This window comes from Anopheles bellator, chromosome 1, assembly GCF_943735745.2.
Source record: "Anopheles bellator chromosome 1, idAnoBellAS_SP24_06.2, whole genome shotgun sequence".
Lineage (NCBI taxonomy): Eukaryota > Metazoa > Arthropoda > Insecta > Diptera > Culicidae > Anopheles > Anopheles bellator.
The window spans coordinates 37,049,156-37,064,622 of NC_071285.1; the positions used below are offsets into that span (position 1 = coordinate 37,049,156).

Genomic DNA, 15,467 nt, shown 5'->3' on the forward strand with positions numbered 1-15,467 from the left:
CAGGGCAGTGAATGAGAACCTGAATTCTGCATGCTGGCAGTGGCCGAAGCCTAAATATTTAGGCAACGCACAGTGCAGAAGTTGAAAGTATTCAAAAAAAATCAGTTCGAGAAATTATTGCTTAGAATGGGCTTTTCGATACGTTGCATACTTTTAGGCGCACCGATCGTAAAGGTTTTTTGAATGGCATTATCGTGGTCTGCTTTTTTTGGCATGTTGGGTAAGGTTTTAACAACGATTAAATCAAGATGGTGAAGAAATTTCTTACTAAAGAATAAACTTAATAAATCTTCTTCCTTATTCGCCATCACAACACCGGGAGGTCTTGACGTGGGTTCGTTATTCGGCCTTCTCATGACATGACCAGCCCACAGGAGCCTGGCAAGGCGTATACACTGCACCACGGTGAGTTCGCTCGCTGTTGTAGTGGCTTCTCCATTATCCCTCCATACATACCAAATATGTGAGCATCAACCCAGTACCGACACGAGATAGGAGCGAATTAGTTTCTTCAGTTCACGTACACGTCACCACGTATATTCCCCGACGCTGTTCGTAGGGCTACTGACGATGCCACCACGAATTTCGTCTTGAAACCGATAACCGATAATCTGAAGGCCCAGATTCTGGGCAGCTTGGTTGATGGATCGGAAAGCCATCGAGCTGCAATGTCTATGTCATTAGCATAGGCCAGGATTTGGCTGGATTTGAAAAAGATGCTCAATCAGCTCGCCACTTCCAGACTCCCAGACGGCTCGCACCAGCGCGATTTTGAAGAGGACGCAACCTATTTCTGAATAAATACCTTGCAAAACCAGCTGTAATATTTACCAATCGGTGTTGATGTAGAGGCAATTAATGTTGAGACATAACTTTGGAGTTGTGTTCATGGTAAATGATTGTTTGAAATAAAGGTCGACATGTTAAATCAATTGAAAAGATAAATCTGTAGCTTCGGAACTCGTTTCCCTGGCACGTACGGTGGCAATCAGTGGCCAACCGAAGCCCTTCTCGTCCTTAAGTTGCTGAAAACCCAAGAATTATGAGGGACTTGCGACAACCAATCCTCCTCTCATGGAACTCATTTGAGCTGTTTGGGCAACAACAAAAAAGGACCGCACTTAAGGGTGCTACATTCTCGACACAAAAGTCCAAAAGAAAGATAAGCTTTTCACACTTTGCTTGCCTACAATCAGCACCCCGCAGCCGTGTGAAGGGCGGGTCATCAACCCATTGTTCGGTGCAAGGTGCTTATGCTGGACATGAACTAGGTTTTTTTGCCATCATTCATCATCCGGAAGAAAAAAAATTTTGGGGGCCATTCTAAGCGACGACAGGGTTAGGGTTCGGGTCAGGATTTTCTCGCTTTTTCTTTTCCGATAAAAATACCGGCAACAAAGGGCGGGTGGTGGCACTGCTCAAGACATTCATCAATTTTGACTCCCGGACACACACCAACGCTACGACACGGTGTTCGGCCCTTGCTTCGCCTTATGCCGCTGCTACTGAGCTGTTTATTGTGCGTGGTGGTTGCCCTTTTTCCGCCTCGCAGTTTATTGGTTTTCGGTCAAATCAAAACAAAGGTTGGGATAAAGTCATCAGGGTGGGTGCTTGAAAAAAAAAATGGACTCCACTAGGCACGATACACGTGGTGAGGTGAGCCGGCCCCGAAAGGTGTGAAAATGTCGTCGCACATTTGACGAAGATTGATTTCTTTGGGCGTCGGTCCAACGAGGTCAGCGTCAAGGTTCGCCCCTTAGTTCAGGCGTGAAGATATGACTAACAAGCGTTTCACCGCAGGGTGGGTCGCAGAGACATTTAGATTGATTTGTACTTTGTCCGCTCCTGGCCGCTAGTTGCGCAGCGCCGAAAGTTGTACAGTAAACATGCCAAATTGCCTAACTGGAAAGCGCCTTTCGTTCCTTGCGGTTAGGACACATTTGACAGTCGCTGTCGTTATGGAGGTCTTCGTAAGCCATCCAAGAAGAGGTAGAAAACATTTCACGTGGCGAATCCTTTTAGGCAAGCGTAGCCCGTTAAGGTGTGGCGAACGCGCTGAAATTTGACCTTTCCTTTCTGAGGCCTTTCAAAAGTGTCCTTTTGCTGTCCCGTTGGGCCGACCCGACCATAACTTGACCGGAAGTATGACACGCAGCCGGCAAGAAATGGAAACCAACTTTTTGCAATTGTTCCGTCGCTCACCGTGCACCGGTGAGCCTCCCAAGGGTCGCAGCATTTGCATAAAAAGGGTTTACCGACGTGGGCCTCCGGCTATCGCTTACGCCGAGGTTAACACCCTTACGTTTTACACCTGTACACCCTGTGAATGGTGCAGCGTACTGCAGGTGAAAGCAATATAAAAAAATCGTCCTGACGACCCTCTCGGTTTTAAGGCTCCTTCGGGGATAGCGTAAAGAAACGCTCCCGTGGGTTGCCCGCAGGCGGTGTAATAACGTTACAGGATACGCACCCGAACTTGGCAAGAAAACTCTAGCCACACAACGACACAAATTCTCCCCGTTTCGGTACTCTGTGGCAAAGAACCGAAACTTTTACACGCTCTTCAACTTCCTAACCCAATCCAGAGCGAGCGGCGGGTTTACTTCGAGACCCCCACCGGCCAAACGGTTGAGCGCCTCGGCTATCCTGGTGTCACTTGACGGTGCAACTATCATCACATCACATGTATCGTGCGCCACCGCAAACGGGTTGCCAGAAGCCGTCAGCCCGTGAAAGATCTACGAGCGACGCCCGGTGCTCTCGTTGCTCCCTGAAGTGCGCCCCGTTGGCACTCCTTCCTCGGCACGAGCAGAAACATTGATAAAACTTTCTACTCGATTCAATTCACAGTTCACTGGCTTGCGGGCGAATGGACCAGTGAACCGGGCGGAAAAAGGATTACTCCTCTCGCCAATTTAACGTTTCTTTCAGGCGCAAGGAAAAGAAACGAAACCCAACAAACTTCCGAGAAAGTTTCCACTTTTTTCCGTTGCTTCTATCGTTCGATTCCGACCAACGGGTAAAACGGGGTTTAAGGAGACACACATTCGCCGTCCGCGGTGCTGCACGTCAATGCGCCAAACTATTTCAATCAAAACGAAACGCGCGGATCCCCAAACACCCCAGAGTCCACCCCAGAGCTACGAGTGCGAGGTTGAAACTGTGTTCTTTTGCCCAAAAACAAGGACCGCGAAAAAAGGCTCTCGGCCCGGCCAAACTGTTTGCAGAGCTCACATGCTCTGCATCATCATCCGGAGCGTCGGAAGTAATTAAATAAACTTCATGAACTTCCGTAGACGGTTGGTGCGCAGAAAGTAAATCAATTATAACAAAACTATCTCCACACAAACATCCTCCCGTGCAACGTCTCCCGTGGCACTCGTCCTGGCCGGGCGGAATTAAATCGTAAAATAACTTTCACACAGTGCAACACACAAAAAAGGCGGCCGCGGCGGCAGCAAAAGACGTTAAACTTTCCATAAATTATGAGCCCTACCCGGCCCGGCCCAACTGATCATCTCGCGAACTCGATCTGCGCGTCCACGGACACGGTGGTGGCGTGTGCGGTTCGGCTTGCACGCTCCTTCCGGGACGAGAGGCCGAGGATGTTACACAATAGTTTTCCCAAGCACGTCCGGCAAATTTTGCAGCCAAAAGATAACTTCCGGGGAGAGCGACCAGCCCGCCCCCCCCCCGGGCTCAAATCCCGTCCACCGTGTGCGTGGCAACGGACCGTGCATTCCGCAGCTTTTAACTGGCCGATAGACCCGTTTCACGTCTCATCGACGTGACTTCGGTTGCAGTTTCAAAACGGAGCTCTTTTTTCCGTTGCCACTCGTCGTCCACTAACGGGAGAGAGACAGAGAGAGAGAGAGAGAGAGAGAGAGAGAGCTGCGGCAAACGGATCCGCAGTCCGATGGACGGTATGGACGCTTTCGTAAAGTTGGTCGCGATTTTTACCGCGAGCGCCTCCAATTTATGGCAGCCGCCACCGTGTAACGGTATTTGTTTCCGGCGATAAAACTTACTCCTTGAGCAGACCAGTCTGGCGCCGAGCCAGGGACATCCCCCGGCCCAGAGCTGCGTGGAGGAATAAACCGGGCAGCTTTTCGTGCCCGTTACGCAGCCAGTTATCGGTAGCGGTAACTTCGGCACGAGTGCTGAAAGGCTTAGCAAACTCGCGACCCACATCCTGAAAATTACCGCTCCAAGCTTCGAGTGTTCCGTGGACCCGCAACGGCCTGGCAGCTATGTGTGGTGGACTGTTACAAAGTTCAACGGCGCAGAACTATGCTTTCTTCCTGTGAAATCGATCAGAATCGATCTAATTTTTGCAGGGAACATATGTTCGACATTGTACGAACCCGTCCTATGTAAACCTTCGTTGTGACAATCGGTCTGTCAATGAGAATACATACCGAATATAAACTCTATTAACACTCACTTTTCGGCTCCATTGGACCAAAACAAAATTTATGGAACCAAAAGAACTTTGAAACAAAATATGTTATTTCTGTTCCAAGATCTCTCCCTTTCACAGGCGCCATTAGTTCTATTTGTTTCAATGAAGTTAGCCTTGTTAATGTGATGAGCGCAAAATTTCTATTCCTATTATCTCAACATTGTCACTCTATGCTGCAAGTAACCACTGGCAAGAACCACTGCCCAACGCTGAGAATGTCCACAGCGACGACGTAAACTCCACACCACGGGCCCAGATCTCCCTCAAGTCCAGAGAGCAATACAATTATCGTAAACATCAAGCCAACCGCCAGAAGTTAAGCCCAAGAATCACAACCGCGCGATCCGGCGTACCATTTGGAGAGTGAACTTAATTTTACATAATTCCACAAATGAATGTTTATTTGCCAAAGGTTCCGTTGCGTTGGCAAGCGGAGTTCGATGGAAATGGCAAGTTTCTCCCCGGCTCGTGCCTGTGTTGTTGGCTTACTGTGGAGCGGTTTATGAGGTGCTGCAGATATTTAACTGAGCGGACTCTTTCCTGTCTCGACTGGGAAGAGGTCCTGCCGTTGGCGTTTGCCAGCTGGTTCACCCGTCCATCCCGAAGCCAAAAGCACTAAGCTCGGAGCCCGGAGCACGACGCACGGAATGGATTGAAATTTATTTAATGAAAATGTTTACTTTTTTACTGGCATTTGCCTTTCGGCCAGCGTCCGGCGAAAGCGGGACGAAACGCAAGACCGTATCGCCACGAGCCGGTCAAGCTAACTTGGCCCGACGGCCCGTCAATTGGTGGCCACAGGCTGGGCATAAAAATCCGCTGAAAAAAGGAACCCTCCGAAGAATGTGGACGAATCCATCACAGTTGTCAGGGCCGTGTAAGAGCCTTCGGTGGTACGCCGGGAAACGGCGGTGCAAAGTGCGATAACTCGACGCTAAAATGGATCCACTTTGGCCACGTTCCACTGGCAAAGTCCGCCGCTGCATCGGCAAAAAGCGGCTCTCCCTTTTTTGTGCGCCACACCCCAAAATGCGCGCCTTGCAAATGAATGCTTAATGCAGTTTTGCGTCACACCGGCGCACCGGAGCACCGTGGAAGTAAAGTGCACCGCTGCGGATGACACTTTTCGAAACGACGAACCATCATAAAATAAATCATTGGATAGCGGGGGGGGGGGCACCGACCACGGACCGAACGCTGCTGCTCCGGGTTTGCTTCAATCGCCCGAGCTCGGTGCCTGATGAAGCGCAAATCAAGGGCGACATTTTATGTGGTTCCATCATGACGGGCTGAGTGGCCCACGGTTATGCGCTCCACTTTTTTGTGCGCCATTCCACTTCAACCGTGCCTTGCTGCGGTGACTTTGACGGTGATGTCCAAAAATGAGGCAAAGATCCGACTCGAGTTGCTTTGAACTTTATTCTCCTTGTATTTGCATCTTACGGTTAGCGTTGGAGTTTGTCTAGGACCAAATCCTTTTCTTTTGCTTTGCTGCAGTTTGTTGCGGTGGAATATTTTGCATTTTCGCCATGCTCATGAATGGCGCAGATGTTGACAAAAAAGTAATGAAAATTAGTTCATAAAGTGATTAACAACGATGAGAATTTTGAACATGTTCGAGATATTGAAGAAGGTGTGCCTCAATAAAAGCTAATTATGATAAGATAGTAATTCCTGCAGTTTCGTTTTCATTACTGTCCGTATGATTGATGCATAGAAAAACTCCGGAACGTTTTCATTAAAGCATTAACCTCAACAAGAACTCAATAAGTTCTAATTTACAAATCAACTCTTTAATGACGTTGGAGGACAAAATATATTCTCTTTGACGCATAAATAAATAAATAAATGAATTAATAAAAAATTTAAGAAAAATCCCACTTAATTCATTTGGTTATAAAAAACGGTTTAATACTTTCCATTGCATGAACTTTTATTTGAAAGGTTGATTGTTGTTGTTTTTTTTGTGTGAAACAATTTTGGTTGCAAAAAATTCGGAAATATGAGAAAAATATTTCCAAAGTGGTAGATCGTCAATTCAACCGGTAAGATATTTGAAAAGTTCATTTCCACCTCGGTTAATAAGTTTATGTTAATAAGCATAATTGTCGTTTGTGGGTTCAGAAAACCCATCAGGCGTGCAAGAGAAGCCACAACACCCAAAACGAGTGACTGTTTGGTGCGGATTTTGGCAGATTGGTTCTTCTGCAAAATTGAAGCTAAAAACTGGGGCGACATGTTGGTTTCAAAAGAACGGCGCTACATGCTATACAGCGACAGCCACGATCGATTGTTTGAGCCGCATCTTCGAACAGCAAATAATCAGCAGAAATGGTGTTGTGAATTGACCTCCAAGAAGCGGTGATTTGACACCGTTGGACTATTATCTTTGGGCTGGGATGAAAGAAACTTGTTGAACGAACAAAGCAGCAACCATTGACGACCTTAAGAATTAAATCAAAATTGCCATTGCCGAGATAGGACCACAGATTGTTGTTAATGTACTCAAAAATAGGTCCATCGAATGTGCTACTGCTAAGCCAGCCGTGGTTTGAAAAATATTAAGCCGTTTAATCTAAATAATTGAAAAAAGAGGACACTTATTAGACCACCCATTTATGTGTTTCATGGTACGTGTTTCAATAAACGGTACCAGTCGTTACTTTCGAGAGGGAGATCACTTTCGTAACTATTGCCACACAGGAATGATCATACAGTTTAACCTGCCACTCAACCATTACCATGCGGTTACTATTAAGTGGATGTTTCATCAACGTGTGTTCCGAGGCCCAAATGAAGGTGAAGGTTAGATGACTCAGTACTTCAGCCACCAACAGCAACGTCAACCATTTTCTCCGAAACTTTCCTCTGGTGACATATTTACTGCTACCATAAATCGCTGAACTGAACAAAAAAAAAAGGAACACGAAGACTCCAGCGAGCAAGAGAGTATGATAAATGCGTCTAATGAAATTCATTTCCTTGCACTTCCGCCGACGACCGACAGGCATGAAGTTGGCGTGTGCAAACGGGCAAATGTGTAACCTATTTCCTGTCCATCGTCACGATGAGCAACTTTTGTCGGCCCAGCTCCAAAACCACAGCCCCCAGCCGCAGCCGAGGCACAGAACGATGGCCAGGAAATGGCAAACGAATCATAAAATAAGAGCCACTGAAAGTAATGCCCTCGGGAAGCTCGCCTCTGAGTCGTACGGGTAGCGAGTAACTCGCTCGCACTATCAGCATGTTGGGGCATCCCGTTTGAGGTTTTCCACGTTATGATGCTAAAAAAAGCAACTCAAGAGAGTTATTGGCTTTTATGGCCTTTCCCACCCCGCGACTGGTGGGTGCCGGTTGCCGACCACCCCCCAAAAGGAAGCCAATTATGTCCGAAACCGTGGCACCGAAATCATGCTCGCGGAATCATGGCCGATGGCCCCGGCCCTCAAGCAGATCGGTTTCCGGTATGAGGCACAAGCAATGTTTCACTTTCTTAACTTTCAACCCGAGGCCGGGGAAAAAATTGTCACCGGCCTCCCTCTAGGGTGGAATGTGCGAGAAAAAGTTTCGATTCCCACGCTGACGGTCCGGACCGGAATGGCCCGACTCATTGTCGCCCGGTTTGTTTACCGGCTGGGGCGTTAAAGTGGCCCACCGAGTTCATAAATAAAGTTTTCCATTCCGTTCTTGGGGCGAATTTTGAATAATACACACGGGCGATGCCCGATCGCCTGCGGCCCTCCGGCTTCCGATCTTCGTCCTGGCGGCGGCGAGCGCAATGGCAGAGGGTCAAAAGTTTCCGGCCGGCCGGCCACTTGCCAAACACCGCAAAACGGGTCCCCGCATGCTGCCCAGTGTTTCAACGTACAATTTTTGGGGCCTATTTCGGGTTTCGGGCCGCTGCTGCTTCTTCTTCACCTTCTGCCACCAATGCTCCGTGAATGTCAGTCTCTTTTGGCGACGGAAGTGAAAGGAAATTAAATTTCTTTCCCATGTTGCTGCCCTCGGTGGCATTTTCGAAGGCCGTGCCGCCCACCCAAACTCGGACCCGGGGTTTGAAGCTATGTGAACAAGAAAATTGTATATTTATTTCCCTGACCACCCGCCTGACACATACACCATACCCCGGACGCCAGGACGTCGGGCCCACCAAAATGTTGCCCCCAAAATATCCTTTTCCCGGGCCAAAAAGGGACCATTCAAAGGAATAAACTTGCGCCGGCACGACCCTCACGGTGTGTGTGCTGACAGAAGTATGGTTAGCGCTCGCCCCAAGATCCTGCTGCCCGCCACGGATCCCCTCGCACCACATCGGGTACGAACGGAACATATGTTATTGCACTGCTCATATTTCACAAAGTGTCCGATAATGATGCATTGCAGTGGTGGCCTCGGGGCCGCCCGGTTGCTCGCCAACTTGCGGCACGGAAAAGCTGGTGCCCCAGCCAGCTTTTCCGGCCGCCGTCGGGGATAGGCGAATTTATGAATTTTCTTGCTCCGGACTTTGTGGACGGTCTCGGTGGCTCGGGACCCGGAACCCGATCGTTTCTTTTTTCTCTCTCTAGAAACGCTTTTCGGTGTCCGAGAGCCCTTCCAGTGCCTTCGGTGGTCGGGCGGCAGCTGCTGGCGATGGTGCAAAATGCACCGCATCACTGTGGGTGGACCACAGCGGGAGCGAAATTGGTCGCCGGATGACGGGATAGCATAAACAGTAATCTCACCGAACTCACCTTTCAGCACGTGCACGTAGACGCTGGACTGGCGGGCGTTGGCTGGGGCGCAGGTGTAGTTGCCACCGTGCCGGGCCGTCGCGTTCCGCACCGTCAGGATGCTGGAGGTGAGCTTGCTGCTCGACACCGACACGCCATCCTCCTGGTCGTAGTTCACCATCCGGTCCTCGTGGTACCTGGTCAAACCGAACGACGAGAAGGTGAGAAAGTGCAAACAACATTAGCGAAACGCAGACGCGGCTCTGAGTGGAATGAAGTGGAAGTGGATTGAAATTCGATACCCGCCCATAAATCGTCGCCCATCAGCGCACATATTGCCTTCTGTCTCAACCATCCTGGGACCACTTAAACCTTAAAGCCACCACAGCAACCCATAAATGGCGCCCCGTTAAAAAGGGATCCCTCCTGCCGCCCGGAAACAAACGGAACGGTTGGTCAAGAAGTTGGACGTTAACAAACAAATTGAAACGAAATGTTTCGATTCCGGCGTGCCGGCCTGGCGTGGCCTGGTTAAATTTATGATGAAGATAAATTTGCTTTAATGGAGTTGTAATGGCAGAGGCCGGCAGCGGCAAACGCAGCGCCCCGGAAAACAATTCACTTTTCACGGGCCTTTCGGGCCCGGCCCGGCTCGTTTCTCGTGAAACATAAATCATCTCACAGAACGGCCCAATAAACGGGGCCCGTCTTTATTTTCAAAGTCCACACGGCGAGCCGATCCACGTGGCCGAGTCGGCGAGAGTCGGAGGTCCTGGAATCGGGGCTGGAGCGGGCCGGGTAGCGTCGAGGATGTTGCTGTCAAGAATTAGCGCGCATCAACGACGCTCGGAATGCTCGGGTTCCTTGGCACGGTTTGCCAACCCGCCAGTGCTTCATTCATCATTCCGTGTCCGTGGCTTTGATGTGGGACCGGATGCCTGCTGATGCCGCCAACAGGCGCGCTTCAATCGGAATGAATTGTTTGCAACAAATTATCTAAAAGCCACGCAAATGGATAATCGTTCGCTGAAGCGATTCCCCGAGCGCGATTCCTCAAAAACGCGATTTTTCAGATCCGTTTGAAGCGAAACTTTTCACCGATCACCATAAATTGGAATTCCTGGCGTCTGGGCAAAGCGTGTAACAGCTCCTTGGCGCATTCCTTGGAACCGACGGCCTTCGATCGGATTGCTTCAGCACGTGCGCCGTCGACGCTGAAATGGAACATAATTGCAAACGCTTTGTCGGGTGTCCTGGAGACCGCTCTCAACGTTATGCCCGGAAGTCCGATCGCGAGTGTAACCGTCTCGCGATCACACGGGACAGTACCCTTCGATGGCAGGATCACAGCCGTTTCATCTTTTGCCACATCAAACGGGGCTGCAGCCGAGGATCATAAATTGCTTCGCCCTACAAACGACGTTTGGCGCGGCGCGAAAGCCATCGACCAGCCACCCCGGACATGTTGCCCGGATCCCACTTGACGGATATTTATTTATTTCGTTTCATCACGACCGCGCATCCTTATTTGTGTCATTCTTTCTCTCTCGCTCTCGCTCTCTATCTCCGTGTCTGTTGTTGTGGTCGTCCTGGTGCGGTGCGCCACCAATATTTCGTGCGGCTATAAATCTTTCATAACCGATTCGACGAAGCCCCGTGAACCACAACCGCACGTCCGGTACACAAATACACGCGCACACACACACGCAGAAACACAGTTGGATACTTACCAAAAGACATACAGCGGACTTTCGGTGGCACGTTTCAGTTTGCATTCCAGCCGCAGTGTTGATCCTTCGTCTATATGCAAATCGGGTGCTTCGAGAATTTCTGCGACCGCCTCTGCCAGGGGGAGCGAAACGGAGAAGAAGAACAAGAAAATAATGGAAGATGACGTCCGGAATGAGTGTCCCGAAGCCGCCCGGCCACATCGCTGCACTCGTGCTGCGCCAACCGGTGTCTACTACGCGGTCCAACAATGGTCGACGCTTGTGTTTATTTGCAACCCCAGTGCATATGTGCCCGCCAATTGGATGGTTCGTAACGTTTGCTGCCACTACTTATTTATTCCGAAAACACCAAGATACAACAATTACCCTTTTTAAAGTCCACTTAATATGTTTGCAATAAATATTTACGTACTCAAGTGTCAATTGATTGCTTATTGTATTGAATGGTCAAGAGAATGATTTTCTAAGACGAGATAAATTAGCGAGATAAAAAGAGCTATTATTTAGCGTTAGCTATCTTGTGGTGACCAGATCGGACTTACGCAACGCAACGAGATAAATATTCTACTTTACTCAAAATGGAATGAATTTATTTCAATACTGTTAAAATCAATTCGTAACGTATGATGAGATCGTTGTCGCCAATTTATCGGTTAAATTTAATTAAATTTAGATCAATATATCTACTTTTTAACTCAGTTAGTTTGTAATGTTCTAATGCTGCTGATCCTATCATTGATCCTTTTTTCTTACTCCTTTCGGGATTTTTACTCTTCTTCTTTGAAACGTTGTTTCTCATTCAAATGTCAGTAGGTTTAGTTTCCGAGTTACCAAAAAAAAAACAAAGGAACAAAGAGAAAACATAAAAAAATGGTTGTAACTTTAGTACTGAGATTCTTAATTTGTTACAGCAAGTGAATGGTTATATGTATATGAGTAGAGCAAGAGTTTTCGTGTGGTATATGAACGAAGTCAAAAAACAGACAAACAAAACGTGAAGTGAAGAATAAAGACAATGCTGACCGATTTTTATGATTCGAAGGCTTCAATGCACAAACAGTTCGTTCGTGAAAGTGAGACGGTCAACGGATAATACTAATTGGAAGTGTTGAAACGATTATCGTTAAGAAGTTTACGAGTACGACGTCAATAGACGATGGATAAGCAGATATGTTTTTATTTCCTATTTCGTTTCCTATAACTTAAGCTCAAATTGGATGGATTGTGCAAGCAATTTTAAGCAAATCAAACTGTGTTACTAACAGACATGGCAGCATTTTATATTATCTCGCTATTTAAATATCATACGAGTCTAGGCAATTGTTGTTCTATGTAGCATCGTTTCTTGTATCTCTCAACTTTCTCTCTCTCGCTCTCTTTGCCCAATTTTTGTCTGGTGGTACTATTTTTGGACCAGCATGTTTCGGCCAGCGAATACCAATGATGGTGAAATTCAAAGCATTCCGGCGAACTCCCACCACACCACACCAAAACGCATAGGATCAGATGCAGGAGGGCTCTCGAAAATGGTGTTGGAATTTTCACCACCGCCCGTGTTAACTACCCGGGTCTACGGTCAGCACCGAAAAGTGTCACGAGTTTTCCACGTTCTTTACCTCTTGTTCCCGCTCGCCTTCCTCGCGAGTGAGCGAGGGAGGTTGAAAAAATATTCCCCGGTGGCTAATAATTCATCACGAATTAACATATAAATTACATTCTTCCCCCACGCAAGGTACGCGATGCAGCAAGGAGCAGAGACCATCACATGGCACTTCACGACCCGGCGGCCGGCTGCTCCGAGATTGCAGATAACTTCCCCCCGAAGGTCGGCCCGGACGGGTCGGGCCTCCATTACTTACCGACGATCCTAAGCTCGATGAATATCGACTGGGGTGGATGTGTGGAGATTTGGCACTCGTAAAGTCCTTCGTCCTCCTTGCGAGCGTTCTTTATCCGGAGCGCCCAGTTACCGAGGTGGCGCGTGTGCTCCACCAGGAACCGGTCGTCGCTGCTGTACGTCGATAGGCCGACCGTCAGCAGCTGGTAGTCTTTCCGGCGGAACCAGGACACCTGCCAGAGAAAGGGAAAAAACAAAAACAAGACCGGCAAAAGCCCGGCGAAAACTCGATCAAGCTTGGTTGTATCAATTACGAAAGATTGAGGCGATGCAACCCGGAGGTGATCGGAAACGGCTAATGAAATCAGAGGCTTATGAACGAACGAACTTGGTGCAGAACAGAGTGGAGTAAAAATTTAATTGTACCGTCGTTGTGTCGGCTACCGGCTTGGCGAAAGGCTTGCCGATGGCGTACCAACAGGAGCACCGAGACCCAAGAAGGTCACCGAAGAGGTTGCTCTGTCTCTGCTGAACAATGTTTCCCCGGAGGGTTTCCAACCGGCCGGCCGGCTGGCTGGCTGGGGTTGTCGCAGTGTCGGATAAAATTTCAATTAGCAATAAATTCTTAAATTTTCACTTGTTGTAATTGCCGCCGCCGGCTTTGGGCCTTTTTTGGCTGCCAGTCGGGTGAGCCAGAAAAGAGCCCTCACAGCCTCACGGCCACCGAAGTTGGAACCCCTTCAACAGTGAAGGCTGTGCGATTTTCGACAAAAAATCGTCCAATCGGGCTGTGGGAAAGTGTGTTTGCGGGCTCGTTTGCACTTGCCGGCGTTCGAAGTTGAAAAGATGAGGCCGTGATTTTAGCGCACCCGGCCCGGGAGTACATTCGGGCATTCGGGTGCGTGAACACAAATTTTGCGCCGCCTAAAAGCTTCCTAAAATGGTGAAGTAGCTTAATGGAAGCTCCCACTGACAGTGGCCTTTAATGGTTTTTGGCGCGTAGTGTCGAAAAAGAACCGAAAGTTTGTAGGCCCTTACTTTCATCATTCTGTTTGTCAGCATCAAGCGGTGCTGTGAAGGTCAAAAGGACCTTCCCCCTGGAATGTTCGAGCTTGAAGAACCGGGCCCACTTCGCGAATCGACACGAATCCGAAGCGATGTTTTCAAGAATTAATAATTACATAAAAATACTTTTCCCGCGACTTCCCAACACAATGCAAAAGCCGTAATGGCGCTCGAGAGGTTACAGTGTGCAAGACAGAAAAAAACGTGGAACTTCAAATAATAAGAAAATATCATGGCATATTCCGGCAGCGGGGCGGAAAAGGTCGTCCTCGGCAACCGAAAGGAACTGAGGGCGAAGCGAAAGGCCAACGAAGTGAGCACCGTTCCGAGTGGTTTCGATGGCGCTGACGTGGTTTTTTGGCCTTGATGACCCATAAAAGGCAAACGGCGGAACCGAACGGGACCGGATACCTTCACGACATCGATCCACACTGTATGGGCCACCAGCTAGGACGTGTTGGAAAACATTTTTCCTTCGAAACCCGACCGACCCGATGGGGCCAGGAACACGGATTTATTTATTTCCACGCCAGGAGATTTCGCCCCTCGGCGCTGGTCTCTGGTGACCGGTCACTCTCTCCCTCTCTCTCTCTCTCTGTCTCTCTCGCTGGATCGACACGAGTGGATTCGTGGTAAAATTCAATCTGCTTCACCGTGTACACCACTCATGGCGCGAGGATGCTGAGGATTTAGCCGGTCGAGTGTTCCGTCCGATCCTAAACAGAGTGCCCTCCGGTTTATTCAAGGCAAACGTCATAATAGTGCAAGTGCTCTTTAGAGTTTTCATCTTTATTATTATATCTTCCGGCCCGGTGGCCCGGGAATCGATCCCTCCCAAACCTGGATCATCATCTCTCTGGACAGTCCGCGAAATGAAGTACGCGATCCGTTAGGCGGGAGGAACGATGCAGCATAAAGCGGATTGCTATTGTTTCACCCGGCACACGCTGTCCGTGGCGGTTGCTGTTTGCTTAACCTTTTGCACTGTTTGTTTTTCTTAGTGCCACCGTGCTCCGGTCGATGCCAAAGCCCTTGGATCGGACATGCTTTTGGGGCTGAGCAGGAAAAACTGCTTCCGCCGCCGCACCGGGACAATGAATTATTATTGGAAAACCTCAGCTCCGTCGAATATTTAGTGCGGACGGATTTGTTCCGCTTGTGTTTCAACTTCCCGACGCTCAGCTGATCGACCGAATAACCCGTTCCCGGACACAGGGTATTAAAAATGAAAACAACCAAAGACCGTTGCCAGCCACAGAGACGCTGAGCTGGCCACCGTCTAAGGGGTACCATGTGGCGACCGAGGAAAAGTTTCCCAAACGTTTTTTTCCCCCGCATTTTCGTACGGGAAAACAAGCTCCCGAAGAGCGAAAGCACGACACAGTTCCGGGACGGACACAGTCAGGAGATCAAATGAAGATAAATTGAATTTTCCATAACGGCCATCACCGTTTTCCCGGACCGGGTGTATTATTTTATTAGCACTTTTTCGACGCTAACCCATGCCATGGCCGACCCGACCCGACCCGGCTATGAACTAGGGGTCGATAAGCTACGGTGTACGGGCACGTACTTGAAACGAGAAACTCCTGCCCCAGGGTGGAGTTAATTTGGCACAGGAATCGGTCGGTCGATCGGGCGCACTAGCAGGTGGAAGCGCAACA

At 48.9% G+C, this 15,467-nt stretch overlaps 1 protein-coding gene across 1 annotated transcript in view; it reads right to left on the reverse strand.

Annotated features, from left to right (window-relative positions):
• The window catches only part of LOC131216830 (uncharacterized), a 35,627-nt gene that overhangs the window by 914 nt on the left and 19,246 nt on the right, over window positions 1-15,467 (reverse strand). Inside the window, exons 3-5 of the mRNA XM_058211415.1 lie at window positions 12,761-12,971; window positions 10,902-11,013; window positions 9,193-9,368 (exon numbers count right to left, since the gene is read on the reverse strand). Of these exons, the coding sequence (XP_058067398.1) occupies window positions 9,193-9,368; window positions 10,902-11,013; window positions 12,761-12,971 (499 nt within the window). The remainder of the gene's footprint in view (window positions 1-9,192; window positions 9,369-10,901; window positions 11,014-12,760; window positions 12,972-15,467) is intronic.